Here is a 23,096-nt window from a genome sequence, read left to right on the forward strand (position 1 = left end):
CGTGCGTGGACCTGATGTAAGTGGACTTGTTCCAATTTGTAAACATTGAATAAAGAAACGTCAAAACTAGCTTTTACATTTTGCTGCATGGGTGAACCTCGGCATTAACGCTGCTAAAGCCATTCTTGTGCCATGCACACATTCAATCCAACAACTAATATCTCCATTTACACTGCGAGATCCGTGGCTTGTAACTGTTTACCTCCGGAGCTTTTCAACGTAGGTCAACTTGAAAATTTAATTTTCACTGCCACAAAGTTTTTTAGTGAAATAGTGGGAATATTTTAAACACACGGTTTTTGCACATTACGAGATAATTACTTTTTCCAATTTTATGCAAAGTAATTAGCAGGTAAACCAGAAAATAAAACGTGCCTCAGTTTGGTGGTCTTGACACTTTTCTTGGCCTACATAAAAATGTATGCATGTTTTGTCAATTTGCAACCATAATAAAGAAATCTACATTTTTCAGATGTGACTATGTTTGCTTTTACATTTTAACTGTGGATATTTGCTGAATGCGACAAAACGGCACAAACTATTAATAGACAGAAGCAGTACGAGTGTAATGAGAATGAACGTTAACCTGGAGGGAGGTCACAACAAAGCTGTTCATTCCACTGACAGAAATTTGTGGAGATTAGAACAGCAAAGAAAACTAACAATTAAACAAAATCAGTTGCTTTTGGACAAAAATCCTGTGTTGATTTCGAAAGTCAAAAATATTTTTAAAATTTTGTTTAGGAGAAAAATAGCGAGTATGATTATGATTTGCTATTTTTTCCTGAGCATGTGCGAAAATGTATAGCAGCAAAAAACAAATCTGTCATATAAATTCCATGAAAGCACACAAAAAAGGGATACAAAAAAACGAGGTCATGAATGAGGAAGGCATAGCCATAGTGCAATGATGCGCCCTATAGCGGATGAAACTACAACGCTAAACAACCACTTGGGAAAGGAAGAAGGAGTCAAAGGGCTCGACCACCAGAAGAAAGGAGCAAGTTGCATAAAAGGCCGATCACTCTTGGGTATGCAAACGAAACGTTTTGAGAGCAGCAGTTATCACTAATAATTGAGCTCGTTTCGGTATAAAGGCATTGGACACCACTGGCAAAAATGCTGAAGGTTTTGTTTCTAATCTTTGCTCTGGGTATGCAACTTGCATCAGCACAAGGTACGTATCCCATATTTTGTATTTAAAATTATTGCCATTTATACCTCGCATTTGCACAAACACAGTGACAACTTGTCAATCAACGGCGTACACCTTCCCGAATGCTCAGCAATCGAGTGACTACATAACCTACAACGGAACATTTCAGAACCTCACCGACGCGACCGTGTGCCTAATTGTAAAACCAACCATAACTGAACACCAAAGGGCGATTTTAAGCTACACAAGAAGTGGTCATGCAGACCAACTGCGACTGTATTTCCAACAAAGACGTCTCGAAGTAATTATCAATGGAGAAAGCAGTAACCACACAAGTCCTGTTAATCTGAATGGAAGGGAGGTAAAATTTATGTCGCATTATAAATTCTTTCACAATGATAATGACAGTCTTCTGTAGTTTCATTTGTGTGTGTGGTTTTCGTCCGCTACATCATCAGTCGGAATCTTTATCGATGGTGAACCGCAAGCAACACAGACCTACACTGGAGGTCATATCACCGGAGGTGGAAACCTAATCATAGGCCAAGACGCGGGTAATTTTCCTGGTCACTGGCACTTTGATTCAACTAATGCGTTCAGGTATTTTTGCCTTAAATTGTTGATAAGAAAGTCATTCTAAAAAAAAACTTACATTTTTACAGTGGAGAAATGAGCAATTTTTACATGTGGCCACGAGTCCTGAATGTTGCTGAAGTACAAGCAATGTCGTTCCAGTGCACATGTCCATCTGATTATACTGTAAGTTTGGCAGGAAGCAACGGCCAACTTCATGGAGCAGTTTCTCCGCAGACACCATCGTGTCCAAGTTTTCAAGGTAATTTTTCATTACGTTACACGCAATACTTGCAGCACAATTTTTTTGTAACAGCTCAGACTTGTGAAATTCTGACTATGACTTTTCCGAATCCGGACCAAATTGTTGATTACGTGCGTTATACTGGAACCGTTCCGACGATGCGCCAAGCGTCAGTGTGCATGTGGATCAACTCGTTCGATAGGGTTGACACCTCGATACTAAGCTATGCCGCATCAGGAGAGGACAACGAGCTGGCTTTGTGGTTTACCGCGGAGCAAACTTTACGAATATGGTACCGGGGACAAGTTTTAACTTATGCTACTACGGTTGGGGTCAGGGTAAGTCAGATAGGTGTTTACAAGATTCCAAGTAACCCAGTCCCTTCCGTACGTCATAGGATCACATTTGTCTTACTTTGGATACATCTAACGGGAGGATGGCCATTTACGTTGCCGGTAAATATGTGGCAGGACTCACATTTTCCGGAAGATCGTCTATAAGAGGTGGGGGATATTTGGTAATTGGCCAAGATCACGACCGTGTATCTATTTCCAGTCCCCGATTTTCTGCTTCTCAGGCGTACAGGTGTGTCAGTTTTTACCAAACAAATCGTTTTACACTTTAAATAGAAACTCTGCATGCTCTTGCATGACAAGGCGGTTCGCCCACTCAGCTATATCATATATTGACCATGATATATTGAACATCACTGGCATCCCAAACCTGCTCACGTACGTAATTCGGTTGAGCAGTTGGGCCCATAGGGTCGTGAGTTGTAACCTTAACGGGAGCAGTCATGACAACGAATCTTTTTTAAACTAAACAGTATATGTTTCAGTTCAGTATAGACTTTTACTTACGTGATGTTCACAGCGGAGAGGTAACAAACGTCGTAATATGGGATAGTCTTCTTACTGCCATTGAGATACACGACATGTATGTTGGCTGTTCGTGTCCAACAAACCCCACCATTCAATTGACAAACAACAACATTGAGGTTTTCGGTTCGGCCTTTTTATCCGTCCCAAGCACGTGTCCTAATGGGTATGGAATATAACCGTGTAATTCACAATTGCTTTTCTGTGCAAACCTTTTATGAATTTTTATTACAGAGAGCCGTTGCTGGACTACGAGGGTAAAATGTTGTCTTAAAGTCATTTACAAACCATTAATTTTTGTATATTCTTGTTCAGGCTGTCGTCTTAGTTTATTTACGTTTCCAAACGACAATCAAGCCACCGACTACGTACAAGCTTTGCAAGATGTACCAGATTTTGAAGAATTTACTTTTTGTACCTGGTATAGACAAACCAATTTCAACCCCAACAAAGAAACAACCTTGTTGAGTTACGCCAACAGAGCAGAATCAAACGCCGTGCTTTTAATGATTTCAAACACAGAATTATACACCGGCGTCAACAATGATGCTGTTCGCATTAATATTGGGCGGCCCACAGGAGAAACGGTATAGTAAAAGTCGAATTTGTGACGAGTCGCGCTTTAAATATAAACGAAATACTATCAGTGTATATTTGTAAATAAAAACTAACTTTAGACTTAATTTTTGCTCTCAGTTTATTTCTATGGCAAACACTGTGCTTGTAGTTTCATCTTTGCTTTGCGGTATCGTCGATTTCATCAGAACGGAGAGTTTTTATCGATGGTGTGTCTGTGGGAAGTGGGCCGTACACCCAAGGAACAATTGTCGGAGGAGGCAGAATGCTTCTTGGCCAGGATCAAGATGCGTTGTCAACGGCAAGTAACCCTCAGCTTGACGGGGCACAAGCATTCAGGTAACTCAAGACAGGTACAGTTTCAAACATTCAACGTGATCAATATTCGAAATATTCAAGGGGCGAAATGGGAAACCCGACCATCTGGTCACGCACGCTGTCGGAAAGCGAGGTTTTGGACATAGCCACGCGTTGCCTCTGTCCAAACCAACGTCAGATGTTTCTCCACGAAGGAAACGTGCGAACCTTTGGGGCCGCTAATTCGAGTCGGCCGACGGCCTGCACAACATTAACAGGTAAACAAATCCCTTAACCGAGCAGACACAAGAGAGTACAAATATAAAATCTCGCGTGTTCGACAGGTGAAAATGAATGCCTGAGCGCTCCGTGTGACAAATACGCGGCGTGCAATGATACAACCTCCAGCTACCTCTGCGATTGCAACCAAGGTTTCAATGGAAATGGAACCACTTGTTCCTTTGGTAAGCTTCGTTGAGAGTTTTCAAAGTGTTTTTCTAGGGCAAATGACCCTTCTCATCGTTAAAATGTCCACCAGATTAAATTAACATATTATCTATTGCAATACAGTTCCAACTACAACAACATCGCCAAACACTCAAACTCCTCTTACTGGTAAGTTTCAGTTAACCATTCTCCTTCATCAGGCACAAATTCTTGCATTTATGTTTTTTCAGTTAATGGGAGCGACATAGTGGTGCAGTGCTCGCCCTACGAAATCCAGCTCTCCATACCAGTGTACCTTGCCAGAAGGTTTAATGCCAATCTCGGCACACTACATCTCCGAAACTCGACGTGCTCTCCCACGTTAACTCCAGACAATTCCACTTACCGCTTTACAATAAGCGGGAATCTTGCAAACCAATGCGGCACAAGAATTGAGGTGAAAACGCGAATGTGATTGTCCTAGGTAATTATCAAACAATTTTGCTCGTGCAGAGAAACACAACGCATATTCTGTACACGAATGAGGTGCTTTCCTTTATTGATCGCAACCAACCGATTCTTACCGGGGCAACATTCAGTATCCCGTTCGGATGCGCCTTTCCTGCGATCGGCCACGTCATTTCAATCAACTACACGGTAATTTCTGTTCAGTTTATAATTAAAGACACTTACAGCCCCTAAGTCGTAACATTGAATATTTTTTTGTATTTCAAGGTTGTCATCATCACGGCAACAGTTATACCACCAAGCGGCGGTGGCGCCTTCCAGTTATCGTCGCAGATTTTCTCAGACGAAACGTTTCAAAGCAGCCAGACAAAAACATCCTTTGATGTACGTTTTCTATAGCGATTTGCGAGTGCAGTGTTATTAGCTTACGCATTATTTTTAGACCACCGATTTCCTGTTCGTCCAAATTGGAATCGGAACGCGAGATCCCACCCTCGCTGCTGTGGTTCATCGTTGCTGGGGAACCCCCACTGCTAACATTAACGACCCCACTCAATACGACATCATTGTCAACAGGTAACTATCGAACGGTGTTCCAAATTCAGCATATGCAATGACAAATTGAATTGAGAAACAATAAGTACATTTTAGCACAATCCTATCCTCCCAGCAAGACATTACACATATGACAAAATTAACACAAAACTAATGAAAGTCACAACCACTTTAATTATCGATATTAATGTTGTGTCACAGATGTCCAGTGCCAGGAGCTGTAGCAAATACGGTAAAAATGATTGAAAACGGCAACAGCAACCGTGCAAGATTTGAAGCACAAGTCTTCGCTTTCAGTAACGACAATGTAATTTATCTCCATTGCGAGGTGGCTGTTTGTGACTCAACTGCGGAAGTGTGCGTGCCGGTAAGTGAACAGTAGTTTAATACCACGTTTTGTCAACAGAGACATACAATTATGTAGTTTTAAAAACTTTCTTCTCTTCATCACACTTGTTACCACACTGTTGGGGTAATGTTTTCCTCAGATTTGTCCAAGTGCTCGAAGACGTCGAGACACCAGAGTAAGAAGACAAGCGCCAGCAGGAAGTGACGTCGCCTACCAAACCCTGGGACCGTTTTACAGAGTGGTGCCGGACACTCCATCGACATCGACATCAACAACCAATTGTACTTTTTTGATAAATTAATAGATTAATAGATCCCAACTTTTTTTCTACTGATAACCATTATAATATAGTGATCCATATAGCATGTGTAAGTAAAATTTAATACATTTCAGCATTGATGATGGGCGGGATTTTGGGTGCAGTGATTATATTGCTGATAGCCGTGTTGGTCATAGTGGGAGTCAAGTTTTATGCTGCGGGTGGAAGAAGATCTTTCTCTTCAAGAAAGGTCATCCTCGATGACGGAGTGAGCCTCAGTGATGTCAAAGGCGTTGTTAACCCAGCACTGAAACTTTAAACTTTTTATGGTTGTGCATTCATACAACAGTCAAATACCAATGATAATTGCATATTACCACATTAATCTTATATTTTTTTCTGATTTTCTATGATGAAACTTAACAACCGCATAAATCCATTTAAACTAACAACGCACCAACTAACGACATACATATGTGTATATACAACACTGCAATCGTATGCACTATATATTCCTATACGTTATTAAATATAACCAAATGTGCTTGTTCAATCTTGTGTCCCACTTGTGTGTGTGTAAAAGAAAAGAAAACACTGTGCAAACGACAGTCAGTGCAAAACGACAACCTAGAGCATGACAGAGTCAGTGCAAACGACAGCCTAGAGCATGACAGTAAAAAAAACATGACGGATGGTGGTTAAATTGTGTGCTTGTGTAATTTCTGCTGGACAAGACTAAACTTAAACTCAGGTAAATGCAATACGGACTGTTGAATAGTTTTTTAACTCGAAACCAACTCGCATCAAAATGTTGGCATCATGCGTCCGAATTGGACAGTCCGATATTACTTACCTAATAAAACCAAAAGAACAAGCTTCTAAAGCAAAACTAATCTGTGTCCTCTTGCATTCATGGTGGAGGACACGTGGACGTTACTATTACAATCATTGTTGTGAAAGAAGGTTTCCGAACTATATGACAAACAGTTGACAAACGCCAAACTATCATAGAAAATGCCAATCTGAGCAAGTTGTCAGAAAAATGCTGCCAATCTTAAAACCCTTTGAAATATTATTGCCAAAAAATGAAAGATGTGTATTCAAATAAAATAGTCCCAAATCACAGAGCATCGAAGATACACACAAATTACTCATCATAAATAATGGGACAACGAATGTGGGCGTCAACACAAACACATTAATTTTCTGTACAGTATTATGTAGTACATTAAAATTTCTCCACTAAGGCACCAAAATGATTTCTTTCCGGAAAGCAGAACAGCACCTGCAGAAAAAAGAACAGTATTGGCCCTAATACCATCTTGGTCACCTCATGATGTAAAATACCTGAAGTAGTGTTCCCATAGTGATTTGTTTGCGTTTGTGAGAAATTGGCGAGCGAAGTACTTCCTGTTTCGGCGTTAGTCGTTGTCACTTGCGTAGTTATTTCCTGCGTTATTACGTCTACATGTTTGTTGTTGTTTCGTGATAGAAATAAAAAGCACTTGCTAGCGCGCCTACGTATTCTCTCAATTACAATCGTACATTAGTATACGGGGAAAGGTTGGATACTCTTTGCTGGCAAAATTTCTTATATGTGGAAATGTAGTATTGGTTCCAGATATAGTAGTTACCTCTGTAGTCGTGGCTGGTTGAGTCGGCGTCACTGACATATTTTTCCCAGTTACGTTCGCAATCCAACCCAGGTAATAGACAATGTTGGTGTGCACTGTAGGTACGCCAGGCAGAGCACATCCGTGTGCAAAACTTGTTACGCCATACAATAAGTAGCTACCGTCACGTTCGCGCTGACACACCAAAGGTCCTCCGCCGTCTCCCAAACATGCATCGCTGTCCCAGTTGATCAATCTATCATACAGAGCTAAATTTATATATTTGTTCAGTTGTTTTGCCAATAACATTTTTAATTATAGGAAAATTTCGCAGAATATTGTATGCCTACTCACCCGGCGCAAAATTGATCGTCCAAAATGACCAATTTGTATTGTGAGTATAACTCAGAACAACGGTTTCTGGATACTATTGGTGAAGAAGCTGCACGCAGTAACGTTGTCTGTGTCGTTCCATTAACTGAACAAAAATTGTCTAGTGAATGAAAAAGGCACAATAGTCCTGTAATATCACTTACGCCAGTGAAGACCCCAACCGGTTATGTAGCACTTTGAGCTGTTGGTTTCCATGTAGCTTTTTGGTGATATTTGTATCGGTCTCACAATATCGCTGAAATTTACATTTTCGTTGATTTCCAACAAACACAGATCATTTCCAGGTTGGATGATTTTGTGACCTTTTAAACAAAAAAAGCCTCAAATTTATACGAAACACTGAAGTTCACATGTCTCCTGCAGAGTGTTCTTATAACCCGTGGTTGTTAGGTCTGGAATATTTAACAACTTGGCAGCAACTTACCAGGATGTGAGTACACCTTGTTTATTGTGTATTTAGGCACTTGTCCAATATTTTCAATATTATTGATTCCAAAATACAATGAAATGTTCGCTGCTGCAACGCTGTTGGGACAAATAACAACACGTCACGAAAACGTACATTAATTTTGCTTATATCTGCATACCCATAAGTACAATGTGCGGCAGTTACAGCCCAAGATCGACCAAGGAGCGCACACCCACATGCAAACACATTTCGTGATCCCTTTTGAACCATAACTGCTCCTTGCCAAGGCCAATTGTTGATATTGGAGATATTACCCATCGTGTTGTACCAGGTGCTGTGCAGTGGAGAGAGCGGAGCTGTAATTTAATAATTGTTTAGCAGTAGCGCACACGGGTAGTGCAGAACTTGCATACCGTCATTGGAATTCACAATTCGCTTCTCAACCAGAGGTGCATGAAGTGTGTTTGTCATGCACCCGACTAACAACAAACACGTTGTACCGAATCCGATTGTTTTCATGTTTAAAATAGAATTACAATTTTAGCAATATCTTATCTGCTTGTTACTTTCCAAAGTAAAATAAAAAACAAAAAATCTTGTGAAAGTTTTTTGTACGTCGTACATTCAACAACATTTACAAAACCTATTACTCTTTCACAATGTTTCTTCAGCGACTAATCAGAGCATATTTCACTCAGCCGGTAACAAGTTCATCTGCTGGTAAATACAATAGGCTGGAAACAAGTCGCCAATAAAAGGGAATGACGAAGGTGCGTCTACGTCATTGATAAACAGAAAGCGTTTGTCAAGTCACGAAATAATGATAGAGGAGCATGTGCAGCTTATCACGGCCGCCTCACGTGTTTTATACTGAATAATTCCTTCGTAAACAAATCAACTAACATTTTTATGCCAAATGCTAATGTGACACGTTATAACTTTAAAAGTTACATTTTTTTATTAGGCCTACAACAGGCTAGACTACAAACATTTACTGATGAAAAGCGCGATTTGCCGTTATATATCATAGAAAGAGGGTTTGCAATCTGTTATTGCTCCATGTTGGCGTGACCTACGGTAGGCTATAATTTAACTAAAGAGGACGCTGTTTTTTCTATAGCATAAACTAAGCGTTCATATATCCCGAATATTTTATTGCAATATACCCGGTAAAAATACCTCGAAAGCGTATCAATATAACTGTGGTTTGACCACGATCTCAGCAATTTTAGCATTCCTATGGAGTAATTTATTCACATATAATACCGTAAATATATGGCAGTTTGTTTATACTGCCTCTAGTGGTTGTGGTGTTTGAAGGTGTTGTCCCGCTGACACGATTAATTAATTCATTACCAGCTGGTTGGAGGACCTTCTCGTCAGAAGAATTTACTCATTTGTTGCCAACCCAGCGCAGCTGAGACGTAATTGTACAACATGGGCGATGCTCTTTTGATTTGTCTCGCTTTAGTAGACTCTGCTTTGATGTTGTTTTTGGCAGTCTACTTTGTATCCTTTCACGTTTTTTTGTGTATGCTAAAAAATAGTTGACCTTTAATATTTACAAGTAACCCAATAAGACCAATTTATATACATAAATATATTTTAGTTAAATATTTTATCTCTCTGTACATCTATTAACTCATAGTTCTTAAATCTAAAAGTTTTCTTAACTCTGAAGTTCAGATAATAACACTGTCAGACTTGGAATGTGATTACCTCAATGCCTCGTCATGCTGCTCAAGGCTAAATAAATGGGTTTTACCAGAGGTTGTTGCTGCATGTTGTTTTCCACTGATCATGTTATTCACAGGCCACTGGTTTCTATTCTTGTTGAATTGCCCATTACCTATCTACATAACAAACAGGTAATGCACGAAAATGCAATGTGCCATTCATAATATGGATTAAGATTTTGTGTTCAGATATTTAGGTGTATCAGCTGGAAACATTGGTTTGTATGATCCAACCGAAATACATAACCGAGGTTTGTTGAAGAGCCATATGAAAGAGGCAATGATCAAATTGGGTTATTATATTCTCTTCTTCTTTGTTTACCTATACTTGTAAGTAATTTGTTGTTTTGGAATGTTCTTATACTAGCAGGTTCAGTAATCATTTTTGCATATTTCAGGTTTATCTATGCACTACTAAAAGGTGACGCCACTTCTTAGCTCTTTCATATGAGCAACAACAAATTTTTGGTGTGTTTGTATGTGTTAATTCTGCTATGTTAACACTTGCATTTGAGAGATTTGTGCAATATTTAGAATAGATGTATCGGGCATCCTAAATATTTGATGTTCTAATGCCTCGTTGTTCGGTAACAGGTGATATTTTGGAATGATTAAAATTGCTTTATGCTAATTGTTTTGCGTTTAAAGAACAAATGCTTCAGTTCTGAAAAATTAGGTGCCTTGACTACATGTTGCTTCGTACCAATAAATGCGGAAAAAAGAACACGCATTGTCCATGCCTTTGTTTATTTGTTATCAAGAGTTGATTAACACATACGCACAGTAAAAACCTTCGCAACAGACCAAATGCCATTGTGTCATGTTCCATTCAATACGTTAAACTTTTGTCTTGTTACACCTGGCAGTACTGGTGTTGTGGGTGAACATTCTGGATTATTAAAGGTTTTTAAGAAGTCTATACCACTGTGCAAAAAGTGACATTGAAAACTGTTTGTGAGGGCGACAGAAACTAAAGAGAATAAATTGTGAGATGCCAAATTTAGTATTACCTACTTATGCCAGAAAGGCAAAAAAAACGTTAGCACAATCACCAGCTGCAAGCACATGAGACAGTAAACCTGGCAGAAGCTTGTAAGACTTTGCATGCACATAAAAAAAGTGATGAAACGTTGGTAGACACAAAGTTCACCCACCAAACACAGTTAAGTGTTCTTTGCAGAACACATAAACCAACATTACAACAACACATTGATGAAAGCAAAGTCTAATTAGTCTCATTTCACTGAGTGTTAGAAAGATTTTTAGGAGGCTACAGGTTACTTAAAAACTTTGCACTGGTAAACACAATTATTTGGGGGTTTTGGGGCTTCATATCATAAATGGTCAAACAAATACTGGCAAGAACATTCCTGATACTGCCAAATCCCTGGCAGAATTATTTACCAAAGTTCTGCTTTTGCAGCCAAGATTGCATTACCAAAAGTTACCCTTCGTTAAAAAAAAGGTTTGCAACAATGACAAAATGTGATGTAAAGTTTTCTGTAATTGTTACTGACATTATACAAGATACATTCAAAAACACATTCCCCACACCTGCTCAGCATACGTAACTGCCATTTACTTAACAAGAGGCTGTCATTTCAGAAATTGGTGCATCTTTATTTTGTTTAGCCTTTAAATCAGTTCCCAGTTATTTGAAGGCACATCATTTTGAACTACTGGAAAATATAAGTCTTGATAACATCGTCATATGTTTCAACCCCAGCATATTGCCTTCAAACAAATATATCATGTCACAATGTCCTAAGGCAATTCTCATCCTTAAGATTTTTGCTCAGTGCTAGTGAGACATGTACTATTAGAATTATTTGGTAGAAACCTCTCATTAACATTGTGCACTAAGCTTATCACAGAACATATAACGGTGAAGCCCATCACTAAGAGTGCACACTCATTTACCCTTAAATTATCCCTCATATCCTTAACATGTAAAAACTGGAAATGGACACATTAAATAACCTAAAATGTCACAACATGAGGTTAAAGTCCAGTGGACGTCTGTGTTTCCACTTCTTCATCAGAATCTGAAATCACACAACAAGCAGTGTATTAAAGTATGCTAAAAAGTCTGTAAGGATTGCTGGTGGTGAGCGATAACATGTCTGTGATCACTTTTGTCTGGTCAAGATGTTTTATTATTATCCTTACCAAAGTTTTTTTCACAATGTTAAGAAATAACAAATTTAACTAAAATAGTTTAAAATACAATAGTAAAATTATACAAAGTGTATGATTGAACAGTAATAATGACTTTTTCAGGTTTGTGTAATGCAATTTTAAAACGAAACAGAATCTTCCCAATATACATACCAGACTGCGAGGTAACTTGTGGTCCCCATATCCTAACAGTGCAGTCATCAGACACACTTGCAATCATGCTTGGTGTTACTTTGTTCCATGACACGCAATTCACAGTTTTGGTGTGTCCTGACAGGGTTTCAATGGGCTTTTCTTGTGATCGATGCCATATGTAAACCTTGTTGTCTGAAAGATGCACTTATTACAATGTGAAATGATCACAAAAGGATTTTGACCAGTAGCTTTCCTTTAAACTCTCAAATGTCAACAATTCAGACTAAGGTTATTTTGACATTCGCATTCACTATTTTTTTCTAACCTTCACTCCCACTTGCTATGTATTCATCTGCAGCACCGCCAAATGTGGAGAATATTGTGTAGAAACCCTGGACCACTCCTTGGTATTTTCGCACAAGAATTTGATCTTCAATGTCCCACAAATGCACACCCTTACATAATAGATAAAAACATACATTAAGAAGTTGATATAGCTTGTTTTGTAGAGTCCAACCTGAGTTGCTACATTGAGAAGAATAAGGCGGCCATCCGAAGAAACGGAAAAGGACATTACCGGGTGGTCTTCTTTGATGCTGTTACAATATGTTTTGGTTTAGCGCTAATGTGTTTTCAACACATTTTTTAAGATTCACTTACACACTATAGTCGGACATGTCTTCAAAATTGTATGCTCTTACTCTCTGTTGAGTGTCAGCAGCAAGTACGGTTTTGTTGTCAGGTAAACAGCCAACACTGTGTACTCTTACACCCTCCCAGGAATCTTGTATGTTGCCATCCAGATCCTGCAGAAATTGTTCACCAGCTTTAGTACCTTCCCTATGCCTTTGGATAACATGAAGCTACAGGTCGGCAACATTTAGCATACAAGAACCAGTGAGACACATTTTGGTACAAACAAAAACATTCTCAGAGTCGCAAACCCAAAGTGGTTGTAAATAGTTGACCCTTTACAACACAAATTTATCATCATTAAATTGTTGCAAATCCTACAGTACAGGACCAGTCAAGTTCACCGAAAATAATAAATGTTGATTATTAATTTACATCACTGTTAAAGTAAAAAAGTTAGTTTGGTGTCTTAATGGAGCCATTAACAGAGATTGAAAGAGCCATATGTGTCTCTGGAGATGCAAGTTGTCGACCACTGCTCTTGGCAGAAATTTTACACAATCAGTCCATCACTTACACATTGATAAAACTGGCCTTTGGTTCCTCCAGTCACATACTTCTTGCCATCTGTACTCCAACAGCAGCAGCTAAGGCTGTCTTCAGATGAGTGGCTCATCTTTGTTCGCAGCTCACCAGTCTGTAGAATGTAAAGCATGGTATGAATTTGTTGAATCAACAAAGTGGAACCAAAAAGAGGGTATGCAAAAACAGAGAAAATTTAAGCACACCTGTGCATTCCAAACCCAGAGTTCGGATGCTTCATCTGTGCCACAGGCAATAATATGTGTGTCATCAGGACTCCAAGCAAGGTAGCCAACTCCGTATGTGTGACCAGACAAGGTGCGGGCAAGGGATACTTTGTGGGCAACCTGAAAATGAACAAACATGGATTTAATTTTTGTTTGTAGCTTAATAATTTATGGGGAAATTTTCGTTACACCCAAAACAGCATGCATCAAAAAACATGACCTATCATGACCATGACTTGCAAAAGAGTATGTTAGTATGCTGTATGTGCCAAATACATACTGTAATTATTAATTTTTTGGAATTACAATTTATTGCACATTTGTTTTTCTGTAAAATTTGAAGGGATAGTAATTAATAAATATCAAATGGGCATAATGAGGCAAGGTTATGTTGGCTTATACAGGACCTTTTTAAAAAGTCTTGCAGTACAATTTTTGACTACAAAAAAAGAAAGTGTTAAGCAAATAAAACTTCTACCAACAGAGAGGTTTCAAGCTGTGCCCAAAACATAAACCTACACAGATTAATGATTGAGAAGGCACAAATATCCTTACATTGCATATGGTTAAATACAAGTACATCCAGAGCTAAGGGGCCCATAAATAACCAGGTCACACAAACATGAGTCCTGCTATATGCATTAGTCACATAATTTGTGTTGATTGACACAATGTGCATAATCTACAACAAATCAGAAGCAATACTATCACTTACAGGGTCAACATCCCATACAATGACTGTTGAATCCTTAGACCCAGTGGCAAGCATTTTGCCATTGTGCGAAAACTTGCAGTACCACACCTCATCAAGATGTTCACTGAGGATTTGCTGTGTCACTGTAGGAAAACTTTGTCTGCAAGTGGATTAATGTTACAATCACTTTGTCTGTACATATCTTAGATTCAACTCATTATAGTTTATTGTGATGAGTCATTGTTTTATCGTGTGACTGTCTGTTTATTATATTAGGCTGCTAGGTAATATCATCCCAATGAGTTCTGGAGGTAGCAGTTATTACTTTCCATACAAACCAACTTTCCATCACATTATCTGCATTACAGTCTGCTTGCAAAACCCAATTAAATAGTGAGTGAAAAATAAATCTGATTAATTATGCACGTACCCTTCTCTAAGCCATGGCACATTTAATATTGGAAAAACTCATGTGAAACTATTGACCCAATTTAAAAGATTTTAATTTCGATGGTCTGCTCAAAAGTTGTACTGTGCCGATGTTAATATTTGCAATGGTGACATCGGCATTTTCGCTTTATGAATATTTTGGTGAAACTAAAATAAAAGCAAAGTTTGTTCTAAAGAGTAAAAACTACTCACCGGATACATGTGTGGTCAATCAAAAGGGAGTGTGTGGCTAACTGAAGTGGCTCGGTGGAATTGTGAAAAAGGCATTTAGCCTGCTGGTAATCCAGTGCTTGGCCAAGTAGGGACCGCAAGCGATTCGGCGGCATCATCACAGAAATGGGTAAGTAACCTAAAGATTCAAGAGTTTGGTTTTTGTTGTTTTTTAATTTCACTCAAGGCCAAGTTTTTAACCTTCTTTTGACTACTAAATGCACATAAAACAAAACATTCTTGTGTTCATAAACTTGTAACAATTTTTATGTAATTTTGCCCCTCCAACCTTGCAATTTATCAAGAAGTTTTGCCCTTGATTTGGGTCCTTTACCCTCCCAATTAGCAGCCTTGTGCAAATCTTGGGGATTGGAAATCATCAAAAAGCTAAAAAAAGCACAAAAAGAACATAATTAGTATACACAAACTATAAAATTAGTATTTCTAAAAATTAATCAGACAGTGATCATTACCGACCATTTTATTGTGTGACAAAAGTACATTTTCCACAAGTTTACATCAAATTTTTTCTACTCCTACCCTGATAAGCTATGCACTCGACTGGTGAAAATTCTCAAGGGGGTAATCTGGTTTCTCAGGCAAGTCAAAGCATCCAATAGCTTTCCTTCTTCTAGTAATTCTAGAAACTTCTGTTCCATCACCAAAAATCTCATTTTCTGGCAAAGAAAATGGAAGTTGAATTATGTCTTGGAGTGTTCATATAGTCTTGTGCTTTGCAGTTGTTTCATTATATCACATCCGAAAATAGCACCCATGACTACCATCTGTTGTCTTGTGCATTTTCTAATGTCAATTAATTCAATTGAATTAAAATACCCACATAAATGCCAACTAAAAGCACACCACAAACTTACTTTAAAAAATCGCTGTCATAAAATAAAAAAAAACAAGATTTGGGGTGTGATTCCAGTAGCTGCTGCCAGAGCACTGAACTTTGGAGCAAATAAATTGAGCAAATGACCTGAATATTTTATAAAGCACTGACTTGCAAATGTCGTTGATGCTTGAGAAATGGCTTTAGGTCAAGCAAAGTAGCCTCCACCTTTGTCCACTGCCCTTCCATAACTTGGTCACGAAACTTTGAAGCAGCAGCATGTTCAATTTTGCATCCTGTTTCAGCCATGAGCATATCTGAAGCTTTTCTGCATTGTTTGGATAACGAAAACCTCATTAAATCATGCATTCTAGTAATAAAAGTTCTTCATGATTATTATAGATTTAAAATTGATCATACCATATAAAAAGTAAAACTTTCAATTAATTTTTTGTCTGGTAAATGTAAAAAGAATCTTGACATATCCACCAAAAATATTTGACTTCATTGAAAGCAAAATTTTGCAGAGCTTAAACACATGGTTTAACACAACAGAATAAACAAGCTTCTTACTGCAAGCCAAGTGCGCAGAGGTGCTGTCCGACAATGCGAACAATCTCCTTGTCAGTATTGCTCAAATGAACAGCGGGTGTTTTGGAAGCAGCAACAGAGGCACTGCAATCCCCATTGGAAACCATAGGAGAGCTAGGTTTTGAGGAAGAAGATTTTTCCTTCACAGGCAATGAGTTACCATTTTCTGAACATGCCCCATTGATAACAGATGTGTGTGATTGCATGCCGAGGCGCTGGCGCTTGGTTGGTGGAGGCGAAAGCCCACCCTGGTCTGAGGATTCAGAAGAAGTTGCCAGTCTTTCAGAGTGGTTTGGCTGGAGGGTTTACCTTCGCAATGAAGATCGACAACCCCTTCACCAGCTTGCAAGCTTAAATATCTCTTTCCAGAAAACAAATGCCAAAAGGAATCCACCACACTTTGTGAGCTTGGGTTATGACATCGTGTTCAGTAACAAACACATTATGATGTTTCCTCAGGTTGTCTTTAGTGTATATTAACCAGTAAACTCACTTTTCTACTTTAAACTAAAACATAATGCGTGTATTCGATGTTAAATAAAAACAAATCACCAAAGCCCCAAAAAGATATAGATATTTGTGGAGTGATTTGGTAACTAGTTAAGCAAGTATAAAGATCATTTTATTTCCTCTTAACTGCTGGTAAATTCAAAACAATTGTAAATTACCTAAATAACGTGACAATAAGTTAATAAGAATTCATAAGAGACAATGGAGTAAACACTGGTATCAATTATGGACTAAAAACTTTTATATATTAAACTGTAAAACTGTTAACCTCACACATTAGTTAATTGGTATAGTATTTTTTAATTATGCAATAAGAAAAATAAAGTAGAAAGCAGCATGTTGGTTATGCAATGTTTATTGTAAAATGCAATCATAAATTCTGTACGTAACTTTTGACACAGTAAGAACGAACAGGGCTCAGCCTTTTTAAGTTTTATCAGTGTATTTAAGTGGTAAAAAAAGATAGGATATAAAAGTAAAAAGCTAAATGAATTATAACAAATGTACATTATACAACTCGGCCAGAGAAGTAAGAATACCTTTACCTTCAGTCCTTCAAAAGGACACAAGGTAATCGTCTTCCTCGTAACAACAAGAGGGCCAGTGTTATTCCATTTCACGCACGACTGCTGATATTTACTGTTTGTTTATTATGCGATCTTTTTTCTCGAAAAAATTTTAGTATCAGCTGATCCAATGACATCACACCAACAGCATGGGTAATTGAACAAAGAAACTGACATCTCTGCATTGTGGTTTGGGGCACAATTGTTTAATATTATGAGATATTTTTTTTGTTATCTTCCCAAAAAACGAATGTCCTAAAATATTTGATAATGTTCGCTTGGAGGGCCTAACATTTAAACCCCTCGATTTCATGCGAATAAAAAAAAAATAACTTGCCTTAAAAACAACATAAACCTTGGACAATTTTTGCTTTTCTGGAGTTCAAACACATATTTAACCATTTTCTAGTTTCGTGAGGCAATTCTTTAGCATTTACCCTTAGCTGCAATATTATAAGCCTTCCTCGCAATGCGTGAATGGCGTTTTTTGATAGTGATTGCATTGACTTTTGGTAGTTGTGACCCTAATTTTATTGAATGGTGCATGCGGTACGTAACAACAACAAACTGGATTCAAAGTTTTGGTTAATGTTGCATATGTCCGTGCCGCAAGGTAGGAAGCATTTGGCGAAGCAAACGACAATTGGCGGCATCGGCTAATAAGGCGCCCGACCTACATACCAACAAGGAAAAAAACTAATCGGAATTCTTGTCCAACCTGGCTTCAAATTTGATGCGGGAAAAAACGTGTATCATTACTATGTTAAATTTTCATTATTATCTGTCTTTACCGCTAGATGGGGTTAGAGAACGGAATCTTTTTGGATTGTGTTGAACTCAGGGCGATTTTAAGGATTTTAGAAATATATAAATTGCTGCGCCGCGGTATTGTAAATGCGACATCTTACACCATATTCTTTTTCTTTGCCATCTCAAAATGAATAGATTTGCCTCCTACATGATATTGTACAATTTACGTTGCAATTGGAAGCATGCGTAATAACACCAGAACTACAACCAAACAAGTAAAAAAGTAGTGGTGTTCTAAGCTTGAAATGTCATAACATTTGTATTTTATGCAATTGTGGTGATTGCACGAAGTATAACTGGTTAGATTAAAAAGCATAGCTCATTTGTTATGATGTCCTGCGTCCCAATGTGAATGTGCAGGGGATATAGTCAAAAGCGAAAATGTGTAGATCTGCAAACGGTGGTCGGAGATATGCTGCAACTTCTTGACACACGCGCGTGCTGGTGATTGATAAATCACGATTTTCGAAACATGTTTCAATGGAAACATGCGCATTATACAGCCTTGGTGTCTGACAAACAAAAAATGCTTTGTGCCGAGACACGCCGGACTTTAAATGTCAGCAGTTTATTGAAAATAGGAAAAAAAATTGACGGGCGCGACTATTTTGGCGTCAACAAATAGGCCAGAAAGTCAAAAAGGTTAAGAACCACAACCTGGCAACCCAAAAAGCAACATTGTAGGCCTATATGGGTTAGACGCCTTTGCATGATTGTTTTCTTTCAAAGGCCAATGCTAGCCCCACGTAGTATGTGGCCATTATATTAGCTTAATTGTTACTCCTGGTTGATATGACCGTAGTCCATACGTATATACATGCAGATGGTGTTTTCTTCACTGAGAATCGCCGTCTGCCGTACGATCGCAGCCAGTAAACGGGATTCGGTGGCCGTTACAAAATTTTGCAAAACGCTTAAAAATCCACATGAACTGTTATAGTCGTGAAAACAAATGCATCGTCGTAAGTTGGCCAGGACATGGGTACACGAACGGAAATTACTTCCAACGAAGCAAAACAGTTATAAGAGCGAAAACCACGTCACGCAAAATAAACTCAAGCCGTTCTACAAGTTCTAAGTTCTACAGGTTTTTACCTAGAAATTTTAGTTGCAAACCAGAAATATGCCGAAGAGGGATCACCGCACGCTACAAATTTCATAAAAATAATCCTTCCTCTGTACTCCCAGCCACACCTGAGGAATGTTTTGATATCTTATCAACGCCACGAAACGACAAAAAGGGCTTGGCGAAATGAACGTAACGCTCAGTTGCTTTTGTTTGGAAGGCCGTTCCCCTTAGTAAGCAACTGCCTTCCTTTGAGAAATGCACTTAAAAATATTCGTACTGCGTCCTGTTCACTTAATTTTGTGACGAATCGACAGCATTTTCCAATGCAAATGCAGGTATAAATTTTATTGTAATTTGTATATGTTTATGAACACAAACAATTGAAGAAGTACTCATAAAATAAACGCACATACAGGAATGGCACATGCCAAGGTGAAGATGTGTAAGATAGATTATTGTGACACATACAAAGTCATTTGCATTACAAGACAGTAAAAAGGTGCATTGCATACACTTCACTGCACAAACAAAATCTTAAACTTCAGCTTTTCAAATCCCATCCGAAACCCAATACAAAATACTGTAACAGATTTGGCACCAAGCACCCGGTGAGTGTACGCTGCTAAAAAAAGTTGGCAAGGCCACATGAAAGCGAAAAATTGTTAAAAAAGGTAAAAGCTACATGTCTACGTTATTATGTCATATGCATATAACAAAATGTTGAAAGATGTCACGGCAAACAATGTCCTGTGCAAGATGATTGGCAACCACACCTCAATAGACTGCTATGGTCAAGGAATGCTGACATGAGCAGCAAAAAGGGCAAGATGAGTAAAATAAGAATAATCCTTAATGGACAACAAATCCAGATAGCTCATACAAAGCTGTTACGAGCCATCAACCTCTTTTAACAGATACAAATTTAGCGCCTGCGATTTGGCTGGCGTTTTTTGGGTGGGGGTGGTCGCGATTTTGTTTCCTTGCATTTTGGAATGTGGCGCTCTGCCACTTGAGGGGCAAATTTCCGCTCACAATATTGACACTGCACGTAGTCTGGGTTTAAAGATGGCGGTGGTGGAGGCAGGTCAGTAATTTTTCCTCCCTCAGCCACATAAGCAGACACCTGCTTGGCATGGCGAATTGTGTTGATGAAATCTTCATGCTTGGACTTCCAGTTGCTTTTCTGTGAAAATGTTACAGGCATTTTATCAGTAACTTGGCATTGTAAAGTTGATTATTGTGTAGAGTTATGAAATAAGTTTTACTTACATGTATTTTTTTTTGTATAAAATTATTAGGCAATAATGACTTTCAGCAACAAAGCATTAATTTGCTTCCAACATTATGTTCAAAACTTACAGGCGGAGCAACTCGTTTTGTTGTTCCTTTAACGGCTGTAAATCCGTCCAGGTCTGTTCCTTTTTTCCTAGCATTAGCCATGTTGAAGACTTTGCGCTTTTTCCCAGCCGTTTTTGAACACACTTGCGAGTGCTGAGTCAGTCTCTCTTTTTTGAATTTTCTGCCGCAGATGTTGCAAGCCACCAAGTCTATAGCCTCGTATTCGTTGATTTCTTCCTATTTTATTAGTAAGTGCTGGTTAGTGAAAAAAATGGTTTCTTTTTGTTAGGAAACCAGAAATCAACCAATGTCATTTAAAACTTCACAAAACCATTTCTACCACTGAAAAATTTCTGCAATTAATATAAGGAATGTAAAAAATTGAAAAAATTACCTGAGATCCTGGTTTCTCATGAATCACCAGTCTGTCAGTGTGATGCACAGTTTCTTGTGTCTTATTTTCACCTTTCCAGTTCTGCTTATATCTGTCACCATTAATACCAGGATTAATTGGGTTGACCTGTGGGGAAAACGTATTTCTTGTCGAAGTACGTGAGCTTGTTGTGCTTCTGGTATCTCGTCGGACTAAAACCGGTTTTTGAAATCCAGCCATCATATCATTTTGACGGTACTCCTTTACTTTATAGTTATTTTGGTAGACTTTCATTTGCTCTGATAGGCCTGATTGCTTGCTGTAAGTTGAATCAAGCCGGATATTGTGATTTGTAGTTTGATTCTGATGATCATTTGCTCTTATGCTACTCCCAAAAGTTGGTTCCTCTTTGTCCGGAGCTATACGCTGTCTCAGTAATTCCAATCTGTTAGGTTTGGGTTTTTTAGTAATTTTATTTACAGAATTATTGGGGTAGGTGTGTTTTTGGAAGGCATCTGACTGATGCAGTTTTGGCTTCATTGCAAAAGGCTCACAGTCTATTTCAGTTGTAGATACATCCGGTGACACATCCAACCAGGTATCCTCATCACGTTGGTGGTTGTGCCTGTTGAGCCGTACCTGACGCTCCATATCCTGTTCTATTTGCCATTTCTGAAAGTCTGTGAGATTCTTTTTGCGTGAACCTATTTCTTGTTGTGGAGAAACTTGATCCTGATGACGCTTATTCAGCTTTTGAAGTTGTTGCTGTTTTTTGGCCTGGATCCTTTTTAAAGCTTTCAAACTGGCTAAGTCTGGGATGGAAGAATCTGTGTTTTCCTTTTCATTTCCAAGTTCCTTTTTTGCTTGCCGTTTTTGCTCCAAACCATTGTATTCTGATATAACAAGAGGTTTGGACTTCTGTTTTACTGGAGCTGGATTTGTGTGGGAAGTGAAATTTTGTTCATGAAAACTTTGTGTTTTCTTTGCTTGGCGATCAATCGGTGGCAATCGTTTGCCGCGATCAGACTTTCCTGAAGCAACTGCATCCCTCTGAATGTCACTGTTTGCTCTTTTAAAGTATTGCTTTACTTGTTTGCTGCTTTTCTTTGATATTTCTCGCATGGAACTTTCTTGATGATTACGATACAATTCAGCGAGCTTTTTTTCTTTCTCTTCAAGCAACTTCTTCTGATAATTTTTCTGCATTTGAAGAAGTGGGGAAATTGTCTGTTTGAAAGGTTCCACTTGCTTTTGCCTTGATTTTGTTGTGTCATACATGTCTGCGTCTTGAAATCTATGTCCAGGATTAAATTGTTCATTAAACTTGTGGTATGTTCCCAAAGCCATTAGATGCAATGCTCAAACCAACAGCTGTCAGTATGTGCATGATAAGTTTCGCATTTCTATCAAGTGTCCCTTACATAAAGAATGCAACTAAATTAGTATTTTACAAAAATTAATGTAGTTGTGATAATGTAGCCTAATTTAAATTTGTATTTGTGCTTAACAATGTATAGTATATACATACGATATTTCATGCAACTTGTAGTAATGCAATCACAAAAACGACCATTTTCACCTCACAAACGAACGTGATTCACAGATATAACTTTCTAAGCAAACAAACAAACAAAACACTTCATGGCTTTCCAACTGAAAACACATTGTTGGTTTGTTGCTACGAAACCGATTGTCCATAGAAATGTTAATGCTTCCAAACTGTAAACCATAACTCTTTAGCGCTACTTGGCAAAATTTATTTTTATATATATCCAAAAAACACAAATTCTGTACCATACCAGCACAAAGCCTACATATATATAAATGTATGTATAAAGGCAAAATATATTGACAGTATTTTAAGTTTTTTGGAAGAAATTCGAATACTATGCAACACATTTTAAACTCCCAGTTCCTACTGTTCAACTGTTTACAATTTTATTTGAGCATTGCTTGTCTCACT

At 38.2% G+C, this 23,096-nt stretch overlaps 5 protein-coding genes across 5 annotated transcripts; 2 read left to right on the plus strand and 3 right to left on the minus strand.

The window, feature by feature from the left end:
- Positions 1–907: 907 nt before the first annotated feature.
- LOC145890066 (uncharacterized) lies at positions 908–6,334 on the plus strand. Its single transcript, XM_082981105.1, has 20 exons — positions 908–1,031; positions 1,243–1,517; positions 1,575–1,756; positions 1,819–1,991; positions 2,046–2,311; positions 2,371–2,558; positions 2,847–3,017; positions 3,086–3,108; positions 3,167–3,438; positions 3,579–3,766; positions 3,827–4,002; positions 4,069–4,188; positions 4,295–4,339; positions 4,402–4,607; positions 4,664–4,807; positions 4,886–5,002; positions 5,061–5,194; positions 5,375–5,540; positions 5,662–5,803; positions 5,916–6,334. Exons 1-20 carry the CDS (start codon positions 908–910, stop codon positions 6,098–6,100), a joined length of 3,297 nt encoding a protein of 1,098 aa, XP_082837231.1. The 3' UTR covers positions 6,101–6,334.
- A 567-nt stretch (positions 6,335–6,901) lies between these two features.
- LOC145889863 (elastase-1-like) lies at positions 6,902–8,751 on the minus strand. Its single transcript, XM_082980910.1, has 8 exons — positions 8,610–8,751; positions 8,375–8,552; positions 8,212–8,312; positions 7,931–8,089; positions 7,749–7,872; positions 7,416–7,650; positions 7,129–7,231; positions 6,902–7,066 (listed from the first exon to the last, which is right to left on the minus strand). The coding sequence occupies exons 1-8, from the start codon at positions 8,713–8,715 to the stop codon at positions 6,966–6,968; spliced, it is 1,107 nt and encodes a 368-aa protein (XP_082837036.1). The 5' UTR covers positions 8,716–8,751; the 3' UTR covers positions 6,902–6,965.
- An 804-nt stretch (positions 8,752–9,555) lies between these two features.
- Positions 9,556–10,656, plus strand: LOC145890472 (protein cornichon homolog 4-like). Its single transcript, XM_082981551.1, has 4 exons — positions 9,556–9,705; positions 9,883–10,064; positions 10,122–10,262; positions 10,331–10,656. Exons 1-4 carry the CDS (start codon positions 9,634–9,636, stop codon positions 10,368–10,370), a joined length of 435 nt encoding a protein of 144 aa, XP_082837677.1. The 5' UTR covers positions 9,556–9,633; the 3' UTR covers positions 10,371–10,656.
- Positions 10,657–10,689: 33 nt separating this feature from the next.
- LOC145890471 (WD repeat-containing protein 26-like) lies at positions 10,690–16,995 on the minus strand. The gene is made up of 13 exons (XM_082981550.1): positions 16,450–16,995; positions 16,048–16,204; positions 15,582–15,718; positions 15,331–15,428; positions 15,024–15,180; positions 14,403–14,541; positions 13,667–13,807; positions 13,456–13,575; positions 12,906–13,051; positions 12,763–12,841; positions 12,571–12,700; positions 12,264–12,437; positions 10,690–11,977 (listed from the first exon to the last, which is right to left on the minus strand). The coding sequence occupies exons 1-13, from the start codon at positions 16,671–16,673 to the stop codon at positions 11,934–11,936; spliced, it is 1,746 nt and encodes a 581-aa protein (XP_082837676.1). The 5' UTR covers positions 16,674–16,995; the 3' UTR covers positions 10,690–11,933.
- A 2,764-nt stretch (positions 16,996–19,759) lies between these two features.
- LOC145889118 (uncharacterized) lies at positions 19,760–22,547 on the minus strand. The gene is made up of 3 exons (XM_082980001.1): positions 21,155–22,547; positions 20,782–20,997; positions 19,760–20,605 (listed from the first exon to the last, which is right to left on the minus strand). The coding sequence occupies exons 1-3, from the start codon at positions 22,478–22,480 to the stop codon at positions 20,345–20,347; spliced, it is 1,803 nt and encodes a 600-aa protein (XP_082836127.1). The 5' UTR covers positions 22,481–22,547; the 3' UTR covers positions 19,760–20,344.
- Between the last annotated feature and the right edge of the window lie 549 nt (positions 22,548–23,096).

The sequence above is a fragment of the Ascidia mentula genome, chromosome 2 (assembly GCF_947561715.1).
Source record: "Ascidia mentula chromosome 2, kaAscMent1.1, whole genome shotgun sequence".
NCBI classification, from domain to species: Eukaryota; Metazoa; Chordata; class Ascidiacea; order Phlebobranchia; family Ascidiidae; genus Ascidia; species Ascidia mentula.

Excerpts from the sequence above, each read along its gene's own strand:
- LOC145889118 (XM_082980001.1), bottom strand. The coding sequence starts at position 22,480 with ATGGCTTTGGGAACATACCACAAGTTTAATGAACAATTTAATCCTGGA. Across the intron at positions 20,998-21,154 it reads ATGAGAAACCAGGATCTCAG|GAAGAAATCAACGAATACGA; the intron begins GTAATTTTTTCA and ends CTAATAAAATAG. Across the intron at positions 20,606-20,781 it reads CAAAACGAGTTGCTCCGCCT|AAAAGCAACTGGAAGTCCAA; the intron begins GTAAGTTTTGAA and ends ACATTTTCACAG.
- LOC145890471 (XM_082981550.1), bottom strand. The coding sequence starts at position 16,673 with ATGCAATCACACACATCTGTTATCAATGGGGCATGTTCAGAAAATGGT. Across the intron at positions 15,429-15,581 it reads CGAGTGCATAGCTTATCAGG|CTTTTTGATGATTTCCAATC; the intron begins GTAGGAGTAGAA and ends TGCTTTTTTTAG. Across the intron at positions 15,181-15,330 it reads ACTTCTTGATAAATTGCAAG|GTTACTTACCCATTTCTGTG; the intron begins GTTGGAGGGGCA and ends TTGAATCTTTAG.
- LOC145890472 (XM_082981551.1), top strand. The coding sequence starts at position 9,634 with ATGGGCGATGCTCTTTTGATTTGTCTCGCTTTAGTAGACTCTGCTTTG. Across the intron at positions 9,706-9,882 it reads TGTTTTTGGCAGTCTACTTT|ATAATAACACTGTCAGACTT; the intron begins GTATCCTTTCAC and ends TCTGAAGTTCAG. Across the intron at positions 10,263-10,330 it reads TTCTTTGTTTACCTATACTT|GTTTATCTATGCACTACTAA; the intron begins GTAAGTAATTTG and ends TGCATATTTCAG.
- LOC145890066 (XM_082981105.1), top strand. The coding sequence starts at position 908 with ATGATGCGCCCTATAGCGGATGAAACTACAACGCTAAACAACCACTTG. Across the intron at positions 3,767-3,826 it reads GACGGGGCACAAGCATTCAG|GGGCGAAATGGGAAACCCGA; the intron begins GTAACTCAAGAC and ends GAAATATTCAAG. Across the intron at positions 4,340-4,401 it reads CACTCAAACTCCTCTTACTG|TTAATGGGAGCGACATAGTG; the intron begins GTAAGTTTCAGT and ends ATGTTTTTTCAG.
- LOC145889863 (XM_082980910.1), bottom strand. The coding sequence starts at position 8,715 with ATGAAAACAATCGGATTCGGTACAACGTGTTTGTTGTTAGTCGGGTGC. Across the intron at positions 8,553-8,609 it reads AATTGTGAATTCCAATGACG|CTCCGCTCTCTCCACTGCAC; the intron begins GTATGCAAGTTC and ends ATTAAATTACAG. Across the intron at positions 8,313-8,374 it reads GCCGCACATTGTACTTATGG|CGTTGCAGCAGCGAACATTT; the intron begins GTATGCAGATAT and ends TTGTCCCAACAG.